General features: G+C 40.9%; 1 protein-coding gene and 1 long non-coding RNA gene across 3 annotated transcripts; one reads left to right on the top strand and one right to left on the bottom strand.

Annotated features, from left to right (window-relative positions):
- The first annotated feature begins 661 nt into the window (after positions 1 to 661).
- Positions 662 to 11,540, top strand: LOC146649008 (uncharacterized). 2 transcript variants are annotated; one of them, XR_014908074.1, is made up of 7 exons: positions 662 to 867; positions 1,019 to 1,057; positions 7,569 to 7,647; positions 8,721 to 8,812; positions 9,533 to 9,690; positions 10,117 to 10,174; positions 11,116 to 11,540. It is a non-coding gene; the product is annotated as an uncharacterized LOC146649008 (long non-coding RNA). The 2 variants fall into 2 exon arrangements; XR_014908073.1 differs by lacking the exon at positions 662 to 867 and having other exon boundaries at positions 927 to 1,057.
- Positions 11,541 to 21,420: 9,880 nt separating this feature from the next.
- On the bottom strand, positions 21,421 to 22,776 carry LOC146649007 (gap junction gamma-1 protein-like). Its single transcript, XM_085385822.1, has one exon. The coding sequence runs from the start codon at positions 22,774 to 22,776 to the stop codon at positions 21,421 to 21,423; it is 1,356 nt and encodes a 451-aa protein (XP_085241948.1).
- Between the last annotated feature and the right edge of the window lie 2,010 nt (positions 22,777 to 24,786).

Genomic DNA, 24,786 nt, shown 5'->3' with positions numbered 1-24,786 from the left:
CCCCCGCCACCTGATCCAACTTACCACCACGTGGTGATCAGTTGACAGCTCAGCCCCTCTCTTTATCCGAGTGTCCAGAACATATAGCCTCAGGTCTGGTGATACGATTATAAAATCGATCATTGACCTGCAGCCCAGAGTATGGTGCCACGTGCACTGATGGACACTCTTATGTTCGAACTTGGTGCTCGTTATGGCCAAACTATGGTTTACATAGAATTCCAATAACAAAATAGCGCTCAGGTGCATGATCCGGGAAGATGTTCCTCCCAATCATGCACCTTCAGGTCCTGCTGTCAATGCCCACATGAGCACTGACGTCTCCAAGGAGGACAACAGAATCACCAGGCAGAGCACCCTCCAGTACCCCACCCAGGGACTCCAAGAAGGCTGGATGCTCTAAACCGCCACTCGGTGCATAAGTGCAGACGACGATCAGGTGCCATTCCCCGACCTGGAGGCACAGAGGAAAAAACCCTCTCCTCCACTGGCAGAAACCCTAACATACAGCCAGCAAGCCAAGGGGATACCATGTTCCCTCAATGGTCTTGTCATAGGGGTCTTATATGCCACTTGAATTTTAAAATTGTATTTTGCTCTTTAGGATGTGACTTACTTGCAAAAAGGGAAGTCAGAGGATTGTGGATTGGGTGAGAAGAGTGTGGAGACCCACCATAAAGAAGAGGTTAGTGGGACTAAACTACTTTAAATGTGGTAAAGATTAATTGGAGTTGCACGTGAGCTAACACATAATTACACAATGAAAGGTAAAATCATCAAGAAAACTTTATATTTCATAATTTAGTGGTCCAAAAAGCAAAGTCAGAGGATAGTGGATCAGTTGAGAGGGGATCGTTGCACACAGAGGTAAGTTGGAGTAAACTGGTTTTAATTGTGCATATATGAGTTAGACAAGTCGATGGCTTGTATAACTTTAACTTGCAAGATGTACTAGTGATGTACTAAGTGTACTGGGGTTAATGTTTAATTTAATTCCATGATGTATCTTTTTAAGCAGGAACCCACAGTGACTTCTCTCTGAGGCCCAAAAAAGATGGTGAGAGTGCTGTCAGTCTGGTCATTGTGTTGTAGTTGTTCTGAATCCAAGTTTTCTGGGTGCATCATGGGCTATTGCAGATGTTTTCTTTAGCCTTGTAGGACCTGGCTTCCACATATGTGGACGTCACATTTTAGGTTGTCTAGACAAAAATACAAAATTTTGCTCTACGAGGGTCTCAATTCCACTTACGAGAACATTATACTGCCTCTGTTCTATCAAAATGTAAAACAAATGTCCTCATAAGTGGGTCTCATTTTTCTCAGAAACAAAAATCTGGTAAATTCTTTGTTTTTACACTCATCAGGTCCCAATCAGCCCAAATAGCAAAGAGAAATTAAAAATGTATGCCATGAAAGAGATCGCGTCTTAGCACATTAAGCTAGGATTTAGCTTACCAGGATAAAGAAATCCGATGCAAGTAATCAACTGTCAGATTATTAAGTAGTGGAGACTATGAATTGCTGTTGGTGTGTATCAAGACATTGATGAATACACAGACTCAGTCTGTGGATTTATCAGGAAATGCGTGGAAGATGTCGTCCCATCCAGAACAGTTAAATCCTTCCCAAATCAAAAACCCTGGATTAACAGAGATGTTCGCGCGGCACTGGCGGCACGGAACACCGCCTTTGCCTCCGCGAACACATCGGACTACAAACACGCACATTACCAACTCCGGAAGATGATCAAAGCAGCCAAACGTGAGTACAGGGACAGGGTGGAGCAACAGTTTGACAACCCTGGGCGTATGTGGCAGGGACTAAACACGATCACAGACTTTAGAGGGAAAACCAGCACACCGCAGACCACGGCCTCTCTGTGTGAGGATCTAAACGTATTCTACGCTAGATTCGACACAGCGAACACCATGAGACCGGACAGTGTGCGCACCGCGGATGACGTCAGCGCGCACACTGTGTCTGAGGAGGATGTGCGGAGGTGCTTCAGGAAGGTGAACGCGCGCAAAGCTACTGGTCCGGACGGGATTCCCGGCCGCGTCCTCAAGTCATGCGCGGCTCAGCTGGCTGGAGTGTTCACACACATCTTCAACCTTTCCCTCTCTCTGTCTGTAGTCCCAGCCTGCTTCAAAATGGCCACCATCGTCCCTGTACCCAAATCCTCCACCATCTCCTCATTGAACGACTGGCGACCTGTAGCCCTGACCCCCATCGTGAGCAAATGCTTCGAGAAGCTGGTCAGGGACTTCATCCGCTCTGCACTACCCGACTCACTAGACCCTCTACAGTTTGCATACCGCCACAACAGGTCCACTGATGATGCCATAGCCCTGACACTACATACTGCCCTGTCACACCTGGAGAAGAGAGACACGTATGTGAGAATGCTGTTTGTAGATTACAGCTCAGCATTCAATACCATCGTTCCCTCGAAGCTGGACAGGAAACTGCAGGATCTAGGACTGAGCAGCTCCCTCTGCAGCTGGATCCTTAGCTTCCTGTCTGACAGACGCCAAGTGGTCAGACTGGGCAGCATCACCTCATCCCCCATCACACTGAACACTGGTGCTCCACAGGGGTCTGTACTGAGCCCTCTCCTGTACTCACTCTACACCTACGACTGCACAGCCACTAACAACTCCAACATCATTGTGAAGTTTGCGGACGACACTACAGTGGTGGGTCTTATCACCAACGGTGATGAGACGGCTTACAGGGAGGAGGTCAGCGCCCTGACCCACTGGTGTCAAGACAACCATCTCACCCTCAACGTCGCAAAGACAAAGGAGTTGATAGTGGACTTCCGGAGGTGCAGAGAAGTACACACCCCCATCACCATCAACGGCGCTGCTGTGGAGAGAGTGAGCAGCTTCCGTTTCCTTGGAGTACATCTGGCTGAGGATCTTACATGGTCAGTACACACAAACAAAACAGTGAAGAAGGCGCAGCAGCGCCTCTTCTTTCTCAGGAGACTGAAAAGATTCGGCATGAGCCCCCGCATCCTCAGGACCTTCTATCACTGTGCCATTGAGAGCATCCTCACTGGATGCATCACCACCTGGTATGGCAACAGCACCGCCTACAACTGCAAAGCTCTCCAGCAAGTAGTGCGGTGCTCTGAACGGATAATTGGAGGTGAGCTTCCCTCCCTCCAAGACATCTACAGGAAGCGCTGCCTGAGGAAAGCGGGGAGGATCATCAAGGACTCCAGTCACCCCAGCCATAAACTGTTCAGACTGCTTCCATCAGGAAGGAGGTTCTGCAGCATCCGGTCCCGTACCAGCAGACTGAGAGACAGCTTCTTCCACCAGGCCATCAGACTGCTGAACACGTCATAGACACCTCAGCTTCACTACGGGAACTTCAACACTATGCACTCCACACTGTACAGTAATGCCGCTGTTTTGCACATATTCAACTCTGTATATTTTTATATTTTATTTATTATTATTATTATTATTATTTTTTACTATTTAATTTGTAAAATGTGTATACACACACACACACACACACACACACGTAGGATAATATTTAGTATACACATCCAGAAATGCACACACTATTATATATTGTACATATATTTATTAGTTTCAGATTAGCCATTCTTGTATTTGCTGGTTTGTGTTGTTGTGTTTGCACATCTCTGTTGCTTGTGGGGCTCGCACACAAGAATTTCACTCGCATGTGCTGTGCCAGTGTGCCTGCACATGCGATGTGACAATAAAAGTGATTTGATTTGATTTGATTTGATTTGTTGCTTAACTCACACCAAATTAAAACATAAAACTTAAAATCTTAAATTAATGAAACCACTATTGGAAATTGTCGTGGTTCGTTCGTTTTGGATCAGAGAAGAAACGCAGGCTGCATCCAGTTTAAGGTGTCAAAAATAGTGATCTTTATTACATACTTCCAAAAGAAGCACGGGAAGACAAAACATACAGCAAACACAGCAAACAACCATCTTCCTCGGGCGGAAGCCCCATCCTGCTTTTATATTATCTGATGACGTCACACAGTCAGACCTTACTGGAAATGATAACAGTTTGGGCCTGTTCAGAGAGTTTACCTAATATGGACATCAGCTGCTAGTTTTTAGAGAAAAACAAGTGTGTATTACATTTGTGCCTTTTGTGAAAGTATATCTATCAGAAAACTGTCCTCAGACGACCCTCCTATTCTTACTAAGTGTGTGTGTAAACGTGCGTCTTACATAAAGTGTTGTGCAAGTTCTCTAATGGCCTGCGTACGTGCAGAACTGAACATAGACCTAGGCAGGGTCCAGCAGGACCCACAGGCTTCTAAGTGGTTACAGAACTGTGAAACAGCTTTAAACAAATGTTGAGTATAATACAGAACAACAATGGACTGATTAAAGTACTGATAATCTGTGTAGATTAATAATCTAGTCAGAGTAACCTATATGTGGTTCAAACATTATTCTGTCAACTGGTTCAACAATGGTAAATGATTAATCAATGATGGTTATGATTATAAACTGTCATCATAAGAATACAAAATAAAATATCTCTTTTCCACAAAATGTATCAGGAATCATTAAGCAAAGGAAGTCTTCCTAAAACAGGATCACTAATCATTTTGTTACCTAAACCAGGAAAACCGAGTAATAAATGTGAAAATTTGAGGCCGATAAGCTTACTTAATTCTGATTTTAAGGTGTTGGGTAAAATATTAGCAACACGTCTGCAAGATACTCTCCCCTCAGTAATTCATAGAGATCAAAACGGTTTTATATTGGGGCGCCAAGGTCTACATAATGTGAGAAGAGTCTTTAACATTATAGACGGACTAAACAATTCTTCAGAGAGGGCCTTTCTCTCACTGGATGCTGAAAAAGCATTCGATAGGGTCGAGTGGCCTTATCTTTTTGATGTTCTGACTAGATTTGGTTATGGAGATGTGTTTCGAAGATGGATACAATTATTACACTCAAATCCAACTGCTGAAATCTTGACAAACAAAAATATCTCTAAACCAATAAGGGTGAAACGGGGATGTCCACAAGGCTCGCCGATAAGCCCACTGTTGTTTATATTAGCTATGGAACCCTTTGCTATAGCCGTACGTTCGAGTTTATCATTGACAGGAATTATGGTAAATGAAGTAGAACATAGGATTTCGTTGTACGCAGACGATGTAATAGTATATCTCTCTAAAATAACAGAATCTATACCTGCTCTGCTTAGATTGATAGGGGAGTTTGGTCAAATATCAGGGTATGTCATTAACAAATCTAAATCATCAATTTTATTACTAAATGAAGAAGAAAGGAAAAACCCACCCATAGTAACATCTCATTTTAAGACAGTAAAGGACTTTATGTACTTAGGAATAATGATTTCGCCCAAATTAAGTGAGATCGTGGAAAATAACTATGAAAGACTTTGTAAAGAAATAACAGAGATAGTGGACAGATGCATGTCTCTACCAATTTCTTTAATTGGTCGGATTAATATACAAAATGAGTATACTGCCAAAGGTGCTTTATGCGTATCAGAACATCCCCCTGCCGCCTCCTGTTGATTGGTTTAGCAGGATCAAAAAGCTTGTTCTCGGTTTTCTATGGAAAAATGGGAGACCAAGGATAAGATTATCATTGTTGCATCTACCATACAACGAGGGTGGTGTCATGTGTCCAAATATTGAGTGGTATTACTGGGCATGTCAAATCAGGTCTATAAGATACTATTTTGACTTAAATAACGCCCCGCAATGGTCAGAGATGGAAAGTATTAATTTGAATCCACCTTTGCCTTTATATTTTTTCTCAGACACAGCAATAAACTTGATTAAAAAGGCAAAAAATCCGATGGTAAAGAACATGGTCAAAGTGTTGTATGATGTAAAAAGATATATGAGGGAACCTGTTGTACTGTCACAGTTTACACCAATGTGGGGAAACCAGGACTTCAGACCTGGAAGAGAGGATGAAGTTTTTAGACAACGGTCAATTAAAGGACTCCAAAAAATCCAAGATTTGTATGCAACAGATTCTCAAGATATGATGTCCTTTGATATGCTTAGACATAAATATAATATAGATAGAAAACAATTTTTCAAATATCTCCAAATTAGAAGTTACATTCGAGCGAATCAAAAGAATACCTGCACCAAACCACCAAAATCAGAATTGGAAGACATAATTAGCAAAAGCAGATCAAAAAAAGGGGCAATATCAGAAATATATAAATTGATTAGGTCCAAAACATCTGACAATTCTTTGGGAAGGTTGAACGCCTGGAAAAATGATTTAAAGAAAGACATATCCGTGGAACAATGGGCATTGGTTTGTGCAAAAGCTCATAAACAAACTATCAATTCTAGACTAAGGTTGTTGCAATACAAATGGTTAATGCGAACATATGTTACTCCCGAAAAATTAAATAAGTACAACTCTAATATTCCAGACACTTGTAATAAATGTAATGAAGATAAAGGTAACTTTTTGGCATTGTATTTGGGATTGCAGGAAGATAGGCTCTTTTTGGGTTGCAGTAACACAAACTATGAAACAAATATTATCCAAAGAGATTGTTTTGGATCCTGGCTTCCTTATTCTGGGATTGTACCCAGAAAACATGAGGTACACAAAAAGTGACAGAATGTTTATAGATATGGGTTTGTTACAAGCAAAAAGATTAATCGCACTAAAATGGAAAAGAACAAGGGAACCAAGTATCACTCAGTGGATAAAACAAATGATGGCGGCTTTGCCATTGGAGCGGATAACATAAGAAAGAAAGTGTACTTTATTGGTCCCCGTGGGGGAAATCCCTCTCTGCATTTAACCCATTCACTCAGTGAAGCAGTGGGCAGCCACTGGGCGCCCGGGGAGCAGTGTGTAGGGACGGTACCTTGCTCAGGGGTACCTCAGGGTAGCTGTTCAGGGGAATCAAACCCCCGACCTTCCGATCATGGGGCCACCACTCTACCTACTGAGCTATCCCTGCCCTACATGTATACTGAAAAGGAAATTGGATGTTTTTGAGAAGGTGTGGAGACCATTTGTGAATTTTGTAGAAGGATTTGTATTATCTGAGGAGGACGAGGACTGAGGGCAATAACATTTGATTTGGGATAATGCAACACGTTCTCACTCCCAACTCGTCAAACGTGTGACGCATGGTCAGGCTCCCTCTGCTGCACTTATGGACGCGCAGGGTACCCCCCTCGCATCAGCAACTGACGTGAAGGGTCCTCCGATTGAAGAGATTGCCGCGGAAGAGCCTTTTGTCCGTATATTTATATATTTCCGAAATCACATTGTAGTGACGTATACTGAACACAATAAATTATATAATGTAAACAACTACCTGAGAAACAGGTAGAACGATACTTTTGTATGGTTTATTGCATTTATGGAGGGAGTGATGTATGCTGGGTAATGGCACAGCTAGCTACTGGGTGACTTTATTCACCCGCTTCGGCTGTTATCAGTCCAAACAATGGACGTTATTAGCACAAATCTGTCCCATAGATATCGGCCATGTCCTGCTAGATTGTTCAGAAGGTTGTTCTCATCCATCCAGATGGAGGATCACTAACAGGAGCGTGGGAGACTCCAGAATCCACTCTGGCTGGAATCCGGTGGATATGCAGTGTGTACAGGTAAGACCATTTAAACGGACAGCATTTATAGAATGACTATTAAAAGTCAGCGAGTGTCAGTAATGTTAATGTGGTTATGTTAGTAATACACCGAGTGCTAATATAACAGCTTTAAGATGCATTTGTAGATATTATTACGTGTTTTACCGTCTTTATGGTGCTAGCTTAAAGTTACGGTGTAAACGTTAGCTTATATTGGAGGAAAGCTGTTACTGTTAAACGATGTTAGCACAGAAATATTAGCTTCTGTCATGACTGATGAAGTTACTGGTTAATAAAGTTTCCAGTAAAGTGTTTAATCGCAGCCACAGATTGACAGCAAATATCTCGATTAGCTTCAGTGCATCTGTAATAAATATGTGCAAGTTTCAGTGCTTCGTTTAAACTGTATGATACTTATACTGACCCAGGGTCAGTGTAAAATACAATCCTAGCTGTGTGAACAAAGCCTGGCTCCTTTAATCCTGCATGACAAACCTCAGGATGCAGGTTATTATTACTCTTTCCTGCTGGCACACCTGTCACACCTGAGAGTCAGCTAGAAACTTACAGTGACGTGGACACCATGCAAAGACTGCCAGACTCTGTAATACTGCAAATGATCAGTGACTCAGGTTATCACTAAACTTTAAACGGCACCTCTGTGTCTCTGTGTGCTGAACATTTAGGATTGAGTCAGGCTGCATTGACTGTGGGACTTTAATGTGTTAAAAGCAGGTTGAAGACGGCTCAGAAACATTTGAAGATTAAAATTTAGCATTATGGCTGCTGGTGGTTTGTAAAGCCTCTACTCAGCTGTATTTTTGTTACTAATTTATGTTTGTTGTTGTTTAACACAGATTTCAGAAGAGCAAATATGCTTAATAGTTTAACTAGATTTCATTTGTCAGTGTGGGACTGCTGAGTCACCTGAAGAACTCATTTCATTCATTCTCCACATGATGTTCATTTACAGAAATGTTTCACAGGAACTGATTCCTCCCAAAGGTTGAACTAGTGTGTTTCCATAGATTACCTCTGTATGAATGTACTTCTTAAATGAAGGCAAGTGTTTGTCCTTTTTTGTTCCTCAGGTACAGTACGTGATATCAAGGGCAGGCAGTCAACACTGGGGGTAGACAAGAAGCAGACGTACTTCCAAGAGGGAGCTGCAGTGAGGTCAGAGGTCAGAATTTAACAGCTCAGGTTTATATTTTAGAGGTTATAAAAAATCAAAATGTATTCATGAAGAAACCTTTAAATAATAGTCATAATTATGATTATTATAAGAAATATCAAACATTTAAGTGGATTTTCTGTTACACATATTGTGTTAGCCCTGCGATAAACTGGCAGCCTGTCTCTGTCCTGTATCAGCTGGGATAGGCTTCATCCTCCCGCAGCCCTGAATTGGATACATTGTATTCCAATTATGTAATCTGATCATTTACAAACTCAAGGTATCTAATCAAAATGTAAGTAATAATTATAAAATGGGAAAGCAGAAATAAGTGTGACATAAATGTAAATGTGTGAGCTGACATAGAGGACAGCTACATGCAGTCTGAAAAACCTTTGTTGTCAAGTTTGCAGGTATATCAGCACGAGACATTCTTACATAGAAGAGACGTTAAAGTCTCTAACTCAGTGAAGCATTATTGGTCCCGTCTGTTTGGATAAATATAGTAAGTTGATGTTTGTCCATTTACTGACACATTTCTTAAGTGCTTATCCAGTTCAGGATCACAGTGGAGCTGCAGCTGGATATGTTCACTAAATAAACCTTACAAAAGTTAACAATAAACCTGCATCCATGTACATTGTTGTCCACAGGATGAGAAAATCAAACTGGAAGACTGTGGAACATGTTAATAAATGTTTGTGTTTATGCCTGTGTCTTTCACAGGAGGCGCTGGAAGGTTTCCCTAATAGTTCCTGGTGAATCAAAGCAGAACCATAAAGGTTGCTGGACTGCATGATGGCCTTACCCCTGAGCAGCCATCCTGTTAAAGGAGGAACCAGTTAGAAGCTGTTTTCAAAGTAGCTGAGCAGATTTCTTCTCAAGTAAGCAATTAACTGTTTGTTCGTCTGTTCTGCCACTTAAAGAGCATTTAAGGACGTCTTTCGAGTGTCCAGTTGAATTAATTCTACTGGCTCTCATGGTCATTTGTTATTATAGACATATTTTTCATGTTCATCCAGCTATTTAGTAAATTCTGTCTATTTAGTAATATCCGTCAGCTATAAAATGTAATATAAATATAAAAATATCTAAATATCTCCTGCACTTTATATTTTAATGATGTAAGTCTGTTATCGTGTTACATTAGCATTCCTCACATATCAATGAGATGCTGTACAGTACAATCCTACTGACGCAGCAGAGGGATAACGACGGCTATTCAACATCGTTACACGACACATTCGAGCTGCATGATGCAGACAAAGCGACTAAATCATCTTTTTTGTGGTTTATTGTCTTCAAACCAGCAGACAAAGCCGATTGCAGAAGATGTCGGAGAAGAACTTCAGGCCGTGGACTGAAAAGGTATTTTTTTCTTGTTATCAAAAGACATTTTGGAGTGGCAGCTTCTACAACTGGTTGCGCTGAAGTAAAGCTTACAGTCTAAGAAACCACAGTGTTGATATTCAGCACAAAGAGAAAAGCTCACTTGTTTGAATTTATTTACAATCATAGTTTTATAAATTCTGACTGTAAACATCTTTTACAGCTTTGATATTGTTTGACACTAGATATCAGGTTTAATTTAAAGGTTTCTGTGTCCCAATGAGCCATTTACACTGACCAGTGTTTCACTTTAACTGTAACACATTCATTATTTAGATTCAACAAAGAAATAACTGAATGTAAAAATGACAGCCCTCAGGCAGGTTTATAGAGATATATGCATGCATTATGAAATTTATGTATCCCAGATAATTGTTATTCTTCTAGTCATGGCAGACCTACCCCTCCTCCCCAGTTAACTGCAACCCAAAAGAACTAGTGGGGCTATTTACACACTCACAACCAGTGTGGGGTAAAAAGAGCCACCAAAAAGCTGTCAGCCACAGATGTGCTAGAAGAGTTAGAAACTCTACTTATGGAGAAACTTTCTAAGTCTAACAGAGGACAGGAACTCCTGCCCAAATAACATGATATAACCCCACATACAGCCCAGCCATAAAGTGAACCAAGTCATTTAGTTAAAGACAGCATGGGACCAAATGCATGTAACCAGCCTGCACCAACCTGACATTTCTTCCTCCTGAATTAAATGAATGGATGGATGAAAGTTAAATGACTACAAACCTAAAGCCACTAGTTCCCACACTGGAGCTCCCTGACACTGTGTGTTAACCGTATTTAGCTTGTATCAACAGTTGTAACAGGCTAAGCCACCTGAGACACTGCATTGAACGATTGTTTCTATCTTAATGATTTCAGCTGACTGGTTTCAGCTCAGATGTTCTGCTTTTTCCTTTCAGTAGATCAAAGCAGCTCGTGCTCCTTCTGCTTCCAATTTAGAAGAAGAAGAAGAAGGCGAAGGCTTCAGCGAAGTGGCGTTCATGGTCTCAGTGAACAGTCACGGTCACACACTGCATGTGGTTTTAAAAGCAACATGTCTGTTCACCACAACAATGGAGATGTGTAATATTAGTGCAGCTGTGGTTTGTCCTTGAACATCAGTTCTGTTTTCTACTTTGATCACTTAGACCAAAAAAGTGTTGTTTTCAGATTCTTTCTTTTACATCTATAAAGCACCTGCTCATTTTTATTACAATTAGTTTCACATAAATGTTAGTGTTTCCTTCATGATCTTTTAATGCTTACACTACACTGTACACGTCTACATTAGAGACATTTCTGCTTCCTGTTTCTGTTGACTCAGAGTTGTGAAATGTTCTTTTATTTGATGCACAATATGAAGTTCATAATTTTCTTACAAATAAAACTATAATGACAAACATGAACAGCTGTGCTTATTTCTGAGACATGAGTTTTTGAATGTGTTGATATTTAGACAGTTTGCATCTGTATGCTGAAACTGTAATGGTGAACCTGAGGTGATGGTCAACAGAAGGCAAATATATATCAATATAAAACAATATTGAAGTAATGTCTTTACCCCCTGCAGCGTGTGGACGCTGTGCACGCAATCACCTTATTCACTGTAGTAAACATGCACCGCTAGCTCACGTGACTGACTGTCTCCATGGTTACATCGTATATTATTAGCTGTAAACAGCTTCCAAAGATACCGCCATAGCTCTCTGCAGCTGTAACACTTTCACACTTTGCAAATCATTTCATGTTTTTGATAGTTATGAAGACAGAATATGTTTTTAAGGTCATGCTAGGCGGTTGCTATGGTGGTTGCTGTGGACTTGCTGTGGACCTGCTTGCTTACCTAACCTTTTTTACCCACACCCCTCCGCATGCGGGCCAAATACACACCCCTTTACGACATCTACCAACACTTTACAACAACAACAGACTAATAGGATAAAATCTTAGCAGGATTAATTTATGTAGCACAGCATATTACATCATAACATAAAATGATCAAGATTATAATAAAAACTTAAAGATCATGACAAATACTTAAATATGGCATGATGTAACTGAGTGAAATATTGGCCTGGACTTGGCTCCAACAGCACCTAAGCTACGACCTTGGCTCCCTGTTTATCTGCTCCTGCTGAGATGGGGCAGAAAACCTCTCCAGTATGTTCTGTTCTCTTCTAATCAGATAAATAAGGCGATGACTTTCTGCGAACAGTATTTGTTATAACTCAGCAGTATAATGCATCATAAGACAATATCATTCATTCACAATAAATCAGCAGTCTAATGTAATGCAAATCAGTTTAACAAATGCAATAGTTATCAGCTTCTAATTCAGGAGAATAATGCAAACTAAAACTACATAATAATTCACAATCTTTAATTAGGGGTCTAACATGGCATAAAATAATATTATAATCCCACACAATGAAGCTTTTAAATCTTACTTACTCCTTATACTCCTTATATACAGAGAAGGTGGTCTTGTAGAATATCCTTATTATTGGGAAGTTCCAGACAGTTGTACTTGCTTGCTCTCTCCAAAATGGTGGGGCCCAAATACATTTCCTCTTGATGTTGAAATTATATGTTTCCAATTTGAGTGCCTTGTTTTTAGTTTCTTCTTTGTTGTGTTTGTTTGTTTTAAATTAAGGAGTCCAAAGGGTAGTTGTTGGGTCTCCCCTTTGCTTTATACAGAGAAAGTGGTGTTATTCAACACCCTCGTCTTTGTGGTCAAGTTTAGTTCATTTCCTCTTTTGTTAGATGAAAATGGTCTGTGTCTGTGTGGGACAGTCATCCAGAAGGAACTTGAAGTGGACTTTGAAGGGAACTGGTTCAGCAAATGTGGTAGATGTTTGAATGGAGCAGGTATTATTGTCTGCAATGAAGGGTCCCAAAAGTAGATATTGGGTGCTTATTCTTTATATACTCACGAAGGTGGTCTCATAAAATGTGCTTCTTATGCGGGTCGAACATCACATCGTCCCTGTCCAGGATGTGTACATCCCCATCATTGAAAAAGTGCCCATTGGACTGTAGTTGTAAATAGACTGGCCTGACGAGGTAGCTCTACTTCAGGGATGGCCAACCCGCGGCTCTCGAGCCGCACGCGGCTCTTTGCCTGGTTTCATGCGGCTCTTACGTTCATATCAAAGTTTGCGTTTGTGGGGTTTTTTTTTTTTAATGTTGTTGTTTTAAAATGTGCGCGTTCGCTTCGCTTGAGTTCAATACGGTGTTTTCATCAAATGCACATGTGTGTGAGATGAAAATACCGCAAAGTTTCCCAGTAGGAGCAAGTTCGCCCTTAAAATGGCAGGAAAAAAATGCACAGCAAAAAGAAAATATGAAGATGAACACAGGACGTTTTTAACAGAGTGGGAGAGTTTATATTTTTTTGTTGAACGCAATGGTAAGCCATTCTGCCTTATATGTCAGACGTCATTAGCGCATTTCAAAGCTTCAAATCTTCAGCGCCACTTCAGCTCACTCCATGCTAACATCGACCAGGAATTTACAAAAGGGACTGAACTTTGCAAGCACGAGTTGGCCACTTTGAAAAGTCAGGCAGAAAGGCAGATACAGTTTTTCCAAAAATTTACGAAGCGGTCAGATCTGTTCTGACTGACACACATGTGAAAGAATTGCTTCGAGTGACAACAACGGAATACAAGCCAGATTTAAAGAGGATTGTTCAAGGCAAGGAATGCCAGAAGTCCCACTAAACAACATGCATTGTAAAAGTAAATGCTATTGTAGATTATTATATTTTTGTTTGTGGACTTGGTTGAACTGAGAGTTTGTGTGTGTGAGACAGTGGACACAATGTTCATTGTTGAAAATGACTGGCCTGTGGTTTTAGTACTGTAGGAGTCCATTTCTGTCATTATCATGTTGGTGTGTGACATTTACAATGAATCTGGCTGAGCAGAGATGTGTGTATTTTGTGTGTGTGTGTGTGTGAGTGTGTGAGAGAGAGAGAGAGAGAGAGAGAGAGAGAGAGAGAGGGGGGGGAAAGGATGGGTGATGTTCATGTGTGCCCATGCGTATGATGTGGCTCTTTGCGGTAACACAGTAAAAAAAAAGTGGCTCTTGGTCTCTGACTGGTTGGCCACCCCTGCTCTACTTTGTTGTGCCATCTGCTTTGCCAGATGTCATTTGGTTTCCCTGATTTATAAATCCTGGCAATCCTCCATGCACTTAACAGTGTACACTATATTACGCTGTTTGTGTTGGGGGACCTGGCCTCTGTGTCTGTGAGGATAGTATCCGCACTATGTTGAAGCATCCTGATGACACCCAGTTTATGATCCAGTGGATAATGAGAGTCAAACCTTAAATACTGATGCGTATGCGTAGGTTTACGGTACACATCAGTTTTTAATTGTCCCCCATTACTGATGGAAATTTCACAGTATGAGAAGGTTAACCTGCCACTCTTATATCCTCCCTGGTGAATTTGATGTGTTGGTCCATCGAGTTAATGTAATCCGTGAATTGTGGTACGTCCTGAGATTTAATTTTCACCCAGGTGTCATCCACCAATGACTTGGTGGTGTTCCAGGGTAGGATAGGAAAGCCCACTTCCTCCATGTACAAATTGGCTATGATGGATTAAACTGGGTAACCCATGGCACACTCATGTTTCTGCCTGTATGTGAATGTGAAACAGGTAGAATTAAGACAAAGTTCTGAAAGCAAGCACACTTGGACGATGCTGAGAGTGGTCCTGTTGCTGAGGTTGGGGTCCTTCTGTAATCTCTTATGAACTACCTCCAATGCTTCCGTGACGGAGATGCAACTGAAGAGAGATGTAACATTGTACGAGATCATGGTTTCAAGGAACTGAGCTCCCATCCCATTGTTCCTTCATTGGTCCTAGTTTCAGTCAATATGCAAATGTACTGTTTATAAGGTTGGGGAAACCTGCAGTCAGTTGAGACTGAAGAAGTCACCTGGATGAGTGATGAAATGTTTCTCACACTGAATACACTACATCCAGATGGACAGAATCAAGTTTCGGGGATTTACTTACCTGAATTTTTGAGCATGCATCAAGACATACACCACTTAAGGTAAAATCATGCTAAAAACTTTCTCTGTATAAGTACTTAGTGTTCAGGACTTAAAAACACTGAGACTGAACTCAAGACATGTAACCTTAACAATTGCGACTGGATGAATGAAACAGAGACAAAGAATTTAAAAAATAAAGAAGATCTATGGACTTGTGTTTATGAAGAGTACATAGCAAAATATAAAAAACAGATTTAACAAAACTTTAATTTCTGTATTTTTGTTCATAATCATTGGTATCTGGAGCAGGTAACTAGTACTTCAGAAATATGGCCTTCTATGTAAGCATTGGGTCAAAAATAAATCTTCGTATTAAGATGCTTGGTCATTCCAAGCACAATAATGGAATGTTGGGTGTTCTCATTTGACCCAACATTTTTTATTTCTTCAAATCTTTCTGAGCTATTGGTTGTACTAAGTTGTTTGCTTCAACAAACATTCAACTACATTACCCCTTATATTCATAAGTCAGTTCTGTACAGAGATGTTTGGCTTCATATTAGGATAACAGATGCCATGAACCACCAGTACCCTCGAAGATCTGGAAGAGACCTTTGGGGAAATGTTGGGTGTAGGAGGCAGAGAACACAAGTTATGAGAGAAAAAAGGGTGCTACTTGAGGACCCATAATGCACTGCAAAGATAGACTTAGTGGATTTAACCCTTAGATGCACAACCTAACAATACCTACACTCTTCCACGAGTGGCGTCAAAAATAGACCACAAATAGAAACAATGCATTTTGCTATAAACTTGGATGTTATTCTTCAAAATCTTTAAAATGAAGAGTTGCAATATTTTCATATTTGAGGTATTCCTCATAAAACATGTTTGTGACATGAGGCCCTTTGCATTTTTATTTATTTTTTCATTAATTTTAAGAAATTGCAGTTTTTGTATCACTTGTATCACTTTTGTATGCTTGCTCTCCATATACTGCAGAAGCTGGGTCTTCCCTCTGAAAGGCACAAGTTGTTCATCCACTGTAACACAATCACTGAGGATGAATTTCTGCCTGCAGTTGACCAGGAACAGGCCCCATATGTAGCGGAAAGCTGCCATGTGGTTTGTTTTCAGACTGTAGGCTCTGGTCCTGTCATCAAAGTGAAAGAAATATTGAATATCTTTAAATCTTTGAATTGACATAGTGGCCTTGTACAATGGGTTATGCAGAGGACGCCCAAAAAAACACACCAACTGGTACATCCCAGTTCTTCTCACTTCCTGCAAGAATGGTCAATCAAATGAAGGCCACAAGCTTATGTTTGGTTAAATTATTCCACTCTTTCCCCCAGTCTGTGGCTACTCTATATAGTCTGGGTCCTCTGTATCTTACATGTCAGATTCTGAGTCAATGCCTCCAATGGGCTCTTCATCCCATCCGTCCTGGATCATTTGTAGGGCAAGGTCCACAGGGATCCTAGCTGGCCTCATAGCAGCCATGCTACTTTAAATATTAAAAAAAAAAAAAAAAAACAATCAGAAAGGACAATGTTTGAAATGCACAGGAAACTATAAACAGGGCTGCACATAAATGGTCCGCAGGTGCACATTTGCTGTCAAAATAAAAGACTCGTACCAGATAAGAAGTTGGAACACTTGTTTGCATACATTAGATATTGTGGAGGAGGACAGACATTTGTTCAGAACTCTTAAAGATGTCGAAGAAGCAAGCTCCGTAAGCAATTACTTTGGTGTTCCTCCACCGTAAAAAAGCGCGTATTCTCTGAATTTCCGGGAATACTTTTATTTTGTTAAAATCAAAAGGTCGTCCCTTTGTTTACCTTTAGTCTCTTAATATTTTCAGCACCCCGCGTCCATCGTTGGCAGCTTCTCTCATCAAAAGCGATAAACTCTTATCACCCAGGAACTGTATTAACTCTGCGTAGGCCTGGGCCTTCTTATCTTTATCATCTTCATCTTCGTCATCACTCTCCAATATTGTGGCTTTTAGACCTTGTAGTCTAAGATGTACCCAAAATTTTGTCTCCCACAGTTCATAATTCTTCTCACTTGTCAAAAATTAACCTCGCCCATCAGCCACTGGGTTTATTTGCACGCTTGACAAATGAGGGAATACGTAATAACTAACTCAACATTAACCCTTTCAATTTATGGACCTGATCATGTTTCCTTACCAATGACTTTTGTCCTTTTAGAAACTGGTTTAGCTCAGCGTGATGAGCAGGTGACCATATGCTGCATGGCTTATTATATAAAAATGAATAAAAGGTTTTGTCCATACACACAAGGGAGTTAAATGGAGATATCAGGTTCAATACTGACATTTAGGTGTGAACCAGCATCTCCATATAGTCAAGCCCTGTGACCCACCATCACAATACAGATCTTATAGACCATGAGAATAAGAGATTTGTAAAGAAATGTTGGGTCTCAAATTGAGATTTTGCGTTTAACCCAACATCTCATCATTGAACCCAATTTCTCAATACAAGACCCTGTTGTTGGGTCATATCCAACATGATTTTGGTGTGTTGTGATCATAACACCCAACATGTCTTTACTGCACTTGGAATGTTGGGTCATTCTATCCATATCCTAAATTCAAATGTTTTTCACCCAATACTTATGTACACTCAACAAAAATATAAACGCAACACCTTTGTTACTGCTCCCATTCCCCATGGGATGGACGTAGAGACCTAAAATTCATTCCAGATACACAATATAATCATCCCTCCCAAACAGTGGTCACAAATCAGTCCAAATGTGTGGTAGTGGGCACATCTGCCATATTGAGATAATCCATCCCACCTCACAGGTGTGCCACATCAGGATGCTGATCTGACATCATGAGTAGTGCACAGGTGTACCTCAGACTGCCCACAACAAAAGGCCACCCTGGAATGTGCAGTTTTGTCTCACAGCAAAATGCCACAGATGCCACAAGCAATGAGGGAGCGTGCAATTGGCATGCTGACAGCAGGAATGTCAACCAGATCTGTCGCCCGTGCATTGAATGTTCATTTCTCAACCATAAGCCGTCTCCACAGGCGTTTCAGAGAATATGGCAGCACATCCAACCGGCCTCACAACCGCAGACCTCGTGTAACCACACCAGCCCAGGACCTCCACATCCAGCAGGTTCACCTCCAAGATCGTCTGAGACCAGCCACCCAGACAGCTGCTGGAACAATTGGTTTGCACAACCAAACAATTTCTGCACAAACTGTCAGAAACCGTCTCAGGGACGCTCAACTGCATGCCCGTCGTCCTCATCGGGGTCTTGACCTGACTCCAGCTCGTCGCCGTAACAGACTTGTGTGGGCAAATGCTCACATTCGATGGCGTCTGGCACGTTGGAGAGGTGTGCGCTTCACGGATGAATCATGGTTCACATTGTTCAGGGCAGATGGCAGCTGAGAATGTCCCAGTTCTTGCATGGCCAGCATACTCACCGGACATGTCACCCATTGAGCATGTTCGGGATGTGCTTGACCGGCGTATACGACAGCGTGTACCAGTTCCCACGAATATCCAACAACCTCGCACAGCCATTGAAGTGGAGTGGACCAACATTCCACAGGCCACAATTGACAATCTGATAGACTCCATGCGACGATGTGTTGCACTGCATGAGGCAAATGGTGGTCACACCAGATACTGACCGGTTCTGGGTCCCCAGACCCCCAATAGCGCAAAAAACTGCACATTCCAGGGTGGCCTTTTTTTGTGGGCAGTCTGAGGTACACCTGTGCACTACTCATGGTGTCAGATCAGCATCCTGATGTGGCACACCTGTGAGGTGGGATGGATTATCTCAATATGGCAGATGTGCCCACTACCACACATTTGGACTGATTTGTGACCACTGTTTGGGAGGGATGGTTATATTGTGTATCTGGAATGCATTTTAGGTCTCTACGTCCATCCGATGGGGAATGGGAGCAGTAACAAAGGTGTTGCGTTTATATTTTTGTTGAGTGTATTTCCTAAAGAACTAGTTACGGTATGTATTTCTTACATTCACTGGAATTATTTCCAATATTTCCTGTGCTGGAGAGAAGCGGAAAAAAAAACCTGCTATCGCTTCGTCAACAAGCCGGCGAAGCTGTTGTTGTCACTACCTGGAGGACGTGTGGACATGAAGACGGCATAACATCTGGTCTGACGCTGCCTTCAGGTGCTTTTCAAACAGTGTGAAATCAAAAGTTGAAACGCCTTCCCATTTTAATTTAGCTCTGACGTCAAAAAAAGAAAAGACTGTTTGCTCCTGACGCTGCCCTCCACATAACCTTAAATACTTTCCTTAAATAAGTTCCCCCAGGGATCAATAAAGTATTCTGATTCTGATTCTGATAACCTGTTGTCTGAAATGTGAGCCCTGGCTTTCATTTTCAAATACACCTTTTAATATATATGAAATCTATTATGAGTTAATGGTAAGGTTCTTACAGTCACTGGTACAGTATCCTGATCCTAACACAAAAGCACCCCGGTTATCAATTTTGGCCTTTGAAAAGGAAAATGAGATAAATAACTTATAAAATTCAAGAAAACAAACAATAACAATTCATGAAAAGCAACTTAGCTGTTTAGTTGATGCTTTATCTGACACGTATTGCAACTGATTATCAGCATATCAGCGGGTCAAACACAATGACTACAGAAAACTACAATCACTGATCAAACACATTTCCAGAGAAAATCCCCAAGATTCATTTTTGACTATGTTAAATTCTACTTGCCATGTTAGTTTAAAGGAGCCATAAACTAAATATTCCACCACAAAATATATTATATTTCTCAGTGATGAGCTTTTCTTTCAATAAAACTTCCAATATATGACAGATTTAAAATATAGACACAGAAAATTTTTGGTAAGTTTTATCTACAGGGATCCCACTGAAAGAGACATAGAACTATTATATTATTCCCTCTTTGTGCCCAGCAGAGGACAATGCAAGCTTAAGCTGACTACCAGTGCAAATTACCCACATGCTCAAATATTCAGCATTAAATTAATAATATAGTTTTCATTCTAGACTGACAATCAAATCATTGAAAACAAGACAAAGATTATGAGACAAATAGAAACTCTTTATTCAAAACATGAACTTTTTGTTCCAAAAAATATATTTTAACAAAACCAAACACAGTAACAACCAATGACAAATGGCCTCAGACTGAAAATATGGAAATCAAAGTAAAAGATTGATAAAAGAAAGAAACAAATGAAGCATATATAAAGCTTGATACACTCGTTCTTTTTAATGTACACTACTGGATGAATGGTTGAAAAAGTAAAGTATGTTAAAAAAAGGTAATACCTGTACTATAATATATGACTTTTTTTAAGCTTGCTTCTCGAAACAATAATGAAAATTTCTCTTTTCTTTCTCAAAAAAAAGTGGAAATGCTTTTAAATTACCAAAAGGAAAATATGGTGAAATTAACAGCTGAAACATACTGTCTCTTATTTTTTGTCAGCTGTTTTCAAACACAACTTCTAAAAAAATCATCAGAATTAGACCAGGACATTGTTGTTTTAACTTACATAAAACAGACAGCAGGACATTCCAGTCAGCTGCATTTAGACTACCGGACAAACTCCCTGTGGTCGTGAGGAGGGCACTGCCTGACTATAGTGTGCAGGAGGCAGGAAACAGGATGATCACTCATTAACTGAACTCAGCAGAATATTCACTTCTCTATTCTTGATTTTTCACAATTAAACATCATGCATTTTTTACGAGAGAACTGGCATGTTAAAGACAATATCTAATGATTCATACGGTTTAGGGCTGCAGTACATAGGTGAAAAGAGCCTTTTTGTTGCTTGTGGGAAAACGATCTACACTAAAAAGAAACTGAAGAACAATTTTGAATATTCATGAGCAAAATTATTCAAATCTTTAACTGTGGATGGCAATGAAAAAAAACTTAAATTCTGTAACATAAAGGGTTGCTCAGTTTGAATGAAGCTGCTTTTAGATGGTTTAAGTAAGGCACTTTCAATTGCAGCATTAAAGTCTCTTAAACAAGGTAAACAGAAACAGGGTACCAAAATCTTAGCGCAAAAGGTATTCAAGATATTATTTCTGATACTTTCCCGCGCTCTATTTTCTTGCTATACAAAGCTTATTTACTGAACTGAGCTAAATAGCTAAGCTGTTTTAGATATTCGTGTTTCAAATCCACTCTGAACCCTTTTTGACTCCATATTTGCTGCTACTGCTGGTGCCGCTGCTACCTCTGTCTGTATATGCCCTGCTGGAGGCATGTCTGTTGGTCTGCTGGTGTTTACGTTCACGGTGGGGCGTGCTGCGGTTGTTAGTGTGGCTCTGCAGCTGGATGTAGGTCTGATTATCACCCTCCAGGATTTTCTGAGGTCTACCACTGTCCTTATGAACAGCCCTGGGTGCATTTCCCTTCCCAGCTCTGCACTGGTTTTCATCATTAATGCCGTTCTGTTGACGCTCCTCTTGGGGAATGTTCACGTGATTCTGCTGACATGCCAGCTTGGCATTAGTTAGATCAGTGATGGGTAGTGGTTGGTTGTGGTTCCCTTTACCTACCAGAGGAGGTTTGATGGCGATGTTGTACCCAGGTGGAGGCGCTGGTGCATTCCAAGAAAATGGGTCACTCAATCTCACCTTGTTAAGACGGCCTTGTCCTCTTGCCAGCCCGTAGAGCTCCTCATTGGGGAGCTTCGTCGAGTGTATTATCTTACACATGGTACCTATGCCCAGGTGAAGCATCTCCCATATATTGAGTGTTAGACAGAGCAGGGAGACTGTGTACATGATGAGGAGAAAGATTGTCTTCTCAGTTGGTCGCGACACAAAGCAGTCCACCTTATAAGGACAGGGCTGCTCTTCGCATACGTAGATGGCAGGAACGGACCAGCCATAGAGGGTGTACTGACCATAGAGGAAAGCAACCTCCAGCAAGGAGCGCAACAGGAGTTGGAAGATGTAAAGGCGCATCAATCCATCCTCTTTGATACGATGACGCCCATCATGGCGTACTTTGGCTTTTACTTTTCTATCACAGCTGCCTCCCTTTTCTGCTTCACAATCGTCGTTCTCCACCTCTGCCACTTCATAGATCATCGGGTCTTCCTCGTCGTCATCCTCAGCCTCTTCAATGCCCCTGTGCTGCTTTCTGCCTGCAAGATAGTGCTTCTTGGGTTTCTTCTGGGAAAATCCATTCACTCCCCCACTTTCTGCCTTCTCCTCTGCCTGAGCAATTTTGTTGACAGCGTAGCCCAGGTACATAACTGAAGGGGTGGCCACCAGGATAATTTGAAAGACCCAGAAGCGGACGTGTGAGAGTGGAGCGAAGGCGTCGTAGCATACGTTCTCACAGCCTGGCTGGGCTGTGTTGCAGACAAAACCGCTTCGTTCATCGTGGTAGATTGACTCTCCTCCTACGGCTGTTAGCACAATGCGGAAAACAATGAGAGCAGTGAGCCAGATCTTGCCCACAAATGTAAAATGGTTGTGGATTTCTTCCAGCAGGTGAGTCAGAAAACTCCAGCTCATGGTAGTGGTGGAGAAACTACAGCAAGAGGCAACATACCCATCCTCTTACTCCCTGTGGAGAGAACAGAAAGCTTTGGGTCATGCATGCAAACTTAAAAGGCAAATATCTACATTGATTTATTGAACACTGAGGTGGTTATGTCATCTCTTTTCGAGCTGCCAAGGGTAACAAATGAAGTCAGAGACAAAATAAGAAACTAAAGGTTTACTCCCTCCAGGATTCGCTGCTTCTACCATAACCGAGTATGGCTGCCCCCATTCCCCTGCTGGCCTGTGCTCCAGTTTGTCTCTTTTGCTCCCTTTTTAATCCTTCTCCCTGTCTTTTCTATGTCCTAAACTAAAAAGGAACATCATTACTTCTACTTCTATCAAACATGGTTTAGGGAGTGATGGCACACTGTCTTCTCACATGTCAGATTTATCGGTTGGTTAACATGGCATTTTTCATTAGTGCTACAGGTCACATGAAAAGCCATTACAGGGATCTTCTAAAGGGAGGTGGAATTGCTCAGAAAATTAAACATTGTGCATGCTATATATATATATATTACACTTTGGCCTGAATAAGACCGCAAAGGTTCATTACACATTCCTTATAACCTTTACTGCAATTTAGCTTATTGTTCTATTTGAAAACATAGAGTCAACCATGGTGCTGCTGACATAATACAACCAAAATATGTGCATTAAAGATATAATGAGCTTCCTGAAACAAAAATAGCGAACAAAAAAGTTCCAAAACTTTGTATAATGCAAGCAAATTTGTTTAACTCATTGATGTACATCCACCCGAAGGACAAATGGATACTCTGAGAAACGGGACTTGACACATATGTTCTTGACATGCCCTCTAGGATTACAAATGTACATATTATTTTCAACTTGAAGATTCTTCTTGCCAGAATCTGATAATACAGAGTAGGGCTGGGCTATATCATACCGTTCACGGTAATACCGGTGTAATGTTGGGCAACGATAAGAAAATGAAATATCGCGATAGAATATGTGTAAAACGCGCATGCGCAGTGCCTTTGTTTACATACGCTCATGGTGGCAACGCAGAATGAGAAGAGCGAAAGTGGATCATTGAATAAAACAGATGAACCAGAACTGGTTTGTAAAAATGCTGGAATTTCAGTGGTGTGGAACTGGTTTAGCTTTCGTCCGTCAGATACACAACAAAGCACTATTTTTGGTAGAGCATGCTAGCAGGCTGTCGTTATTACTGTGTTGTTTGGGAAATACGGCACACTTAAAATCAATCCTTTGATTTTTCTGAAATTCGACAGAGCCCCTTATAATCCCGTGTGCCTTATGTATGAATTCTGGTTACTGACCTCGAAACGATTTTATGTACACGGCGCTCGAAAATCTGTCAAATGTTTCAGTACGACTTTGCTAAGCTACGAAGCCGCACCGCTTGATGGATTTTCGGAGCATTACGGCTATCGTAGGCAGGAGCCTGGCGGAGTGATACGTACTGTGCTTCAACATAATGTTACCGTATTGTGTGTGTATAACCTGTTTTTAAGTTTTGTGGATATTATACATGGTTATGCTGAGGATATGTCGGCCAGTTTCCACTGGAAATGCCTTTTGGTTAAACTGTCAGCAAAGAATTTGCACTGTTAAACTTTTATGTAACTTTAATGCACATTAAAAACAGCTGCTTGTTTAAGTGAAAATACATTGATGGTGTTTTTTTGCACTAATAAAGTTGAAGAGTTGTAAAGTATTTTGTCTAGTGTCAGTTATATTGTCAGTTATATCATTATCGCAAATTTTCAAATGTATATCGTGATAAATAGTTTTGGTCATATCGCCCTGCTCTAATGCCGAGTAGGAAAAAACATGATTTCTTACTCTTTCCATTTTTGTATATCTCTCAATTTTTCTCTTTTTCCTGACACACAGAATGAATAGCTCATCTTTTATTTTACATATAAAGACGCCACACACTCTTCTACTGTACTCACTCTGTGTTTTGTTTAGCGCCATTTGTTTGCACAG

Source organism: Rhamphochromis longiceps, linkage group LG17 (assembly GCF_057381845.1).
Source record: "Rhamphochromis longiceps isolate RC_006_pf linkage group LG17, R_longiceps_female_GT1.1, whole genome shotgun sequence".
Lineage (NCBI taxonomy): Eukaryota > Metazoa > Chordata > Actinopteri > Cichliformes > Cichlidae > Rhamphochromis > Rhamphochromis longiceps.
Note: the sequence above shows the minus strand (reverse complement) of the source record. Positions and strands in the feature narration are given on the sequence as shown.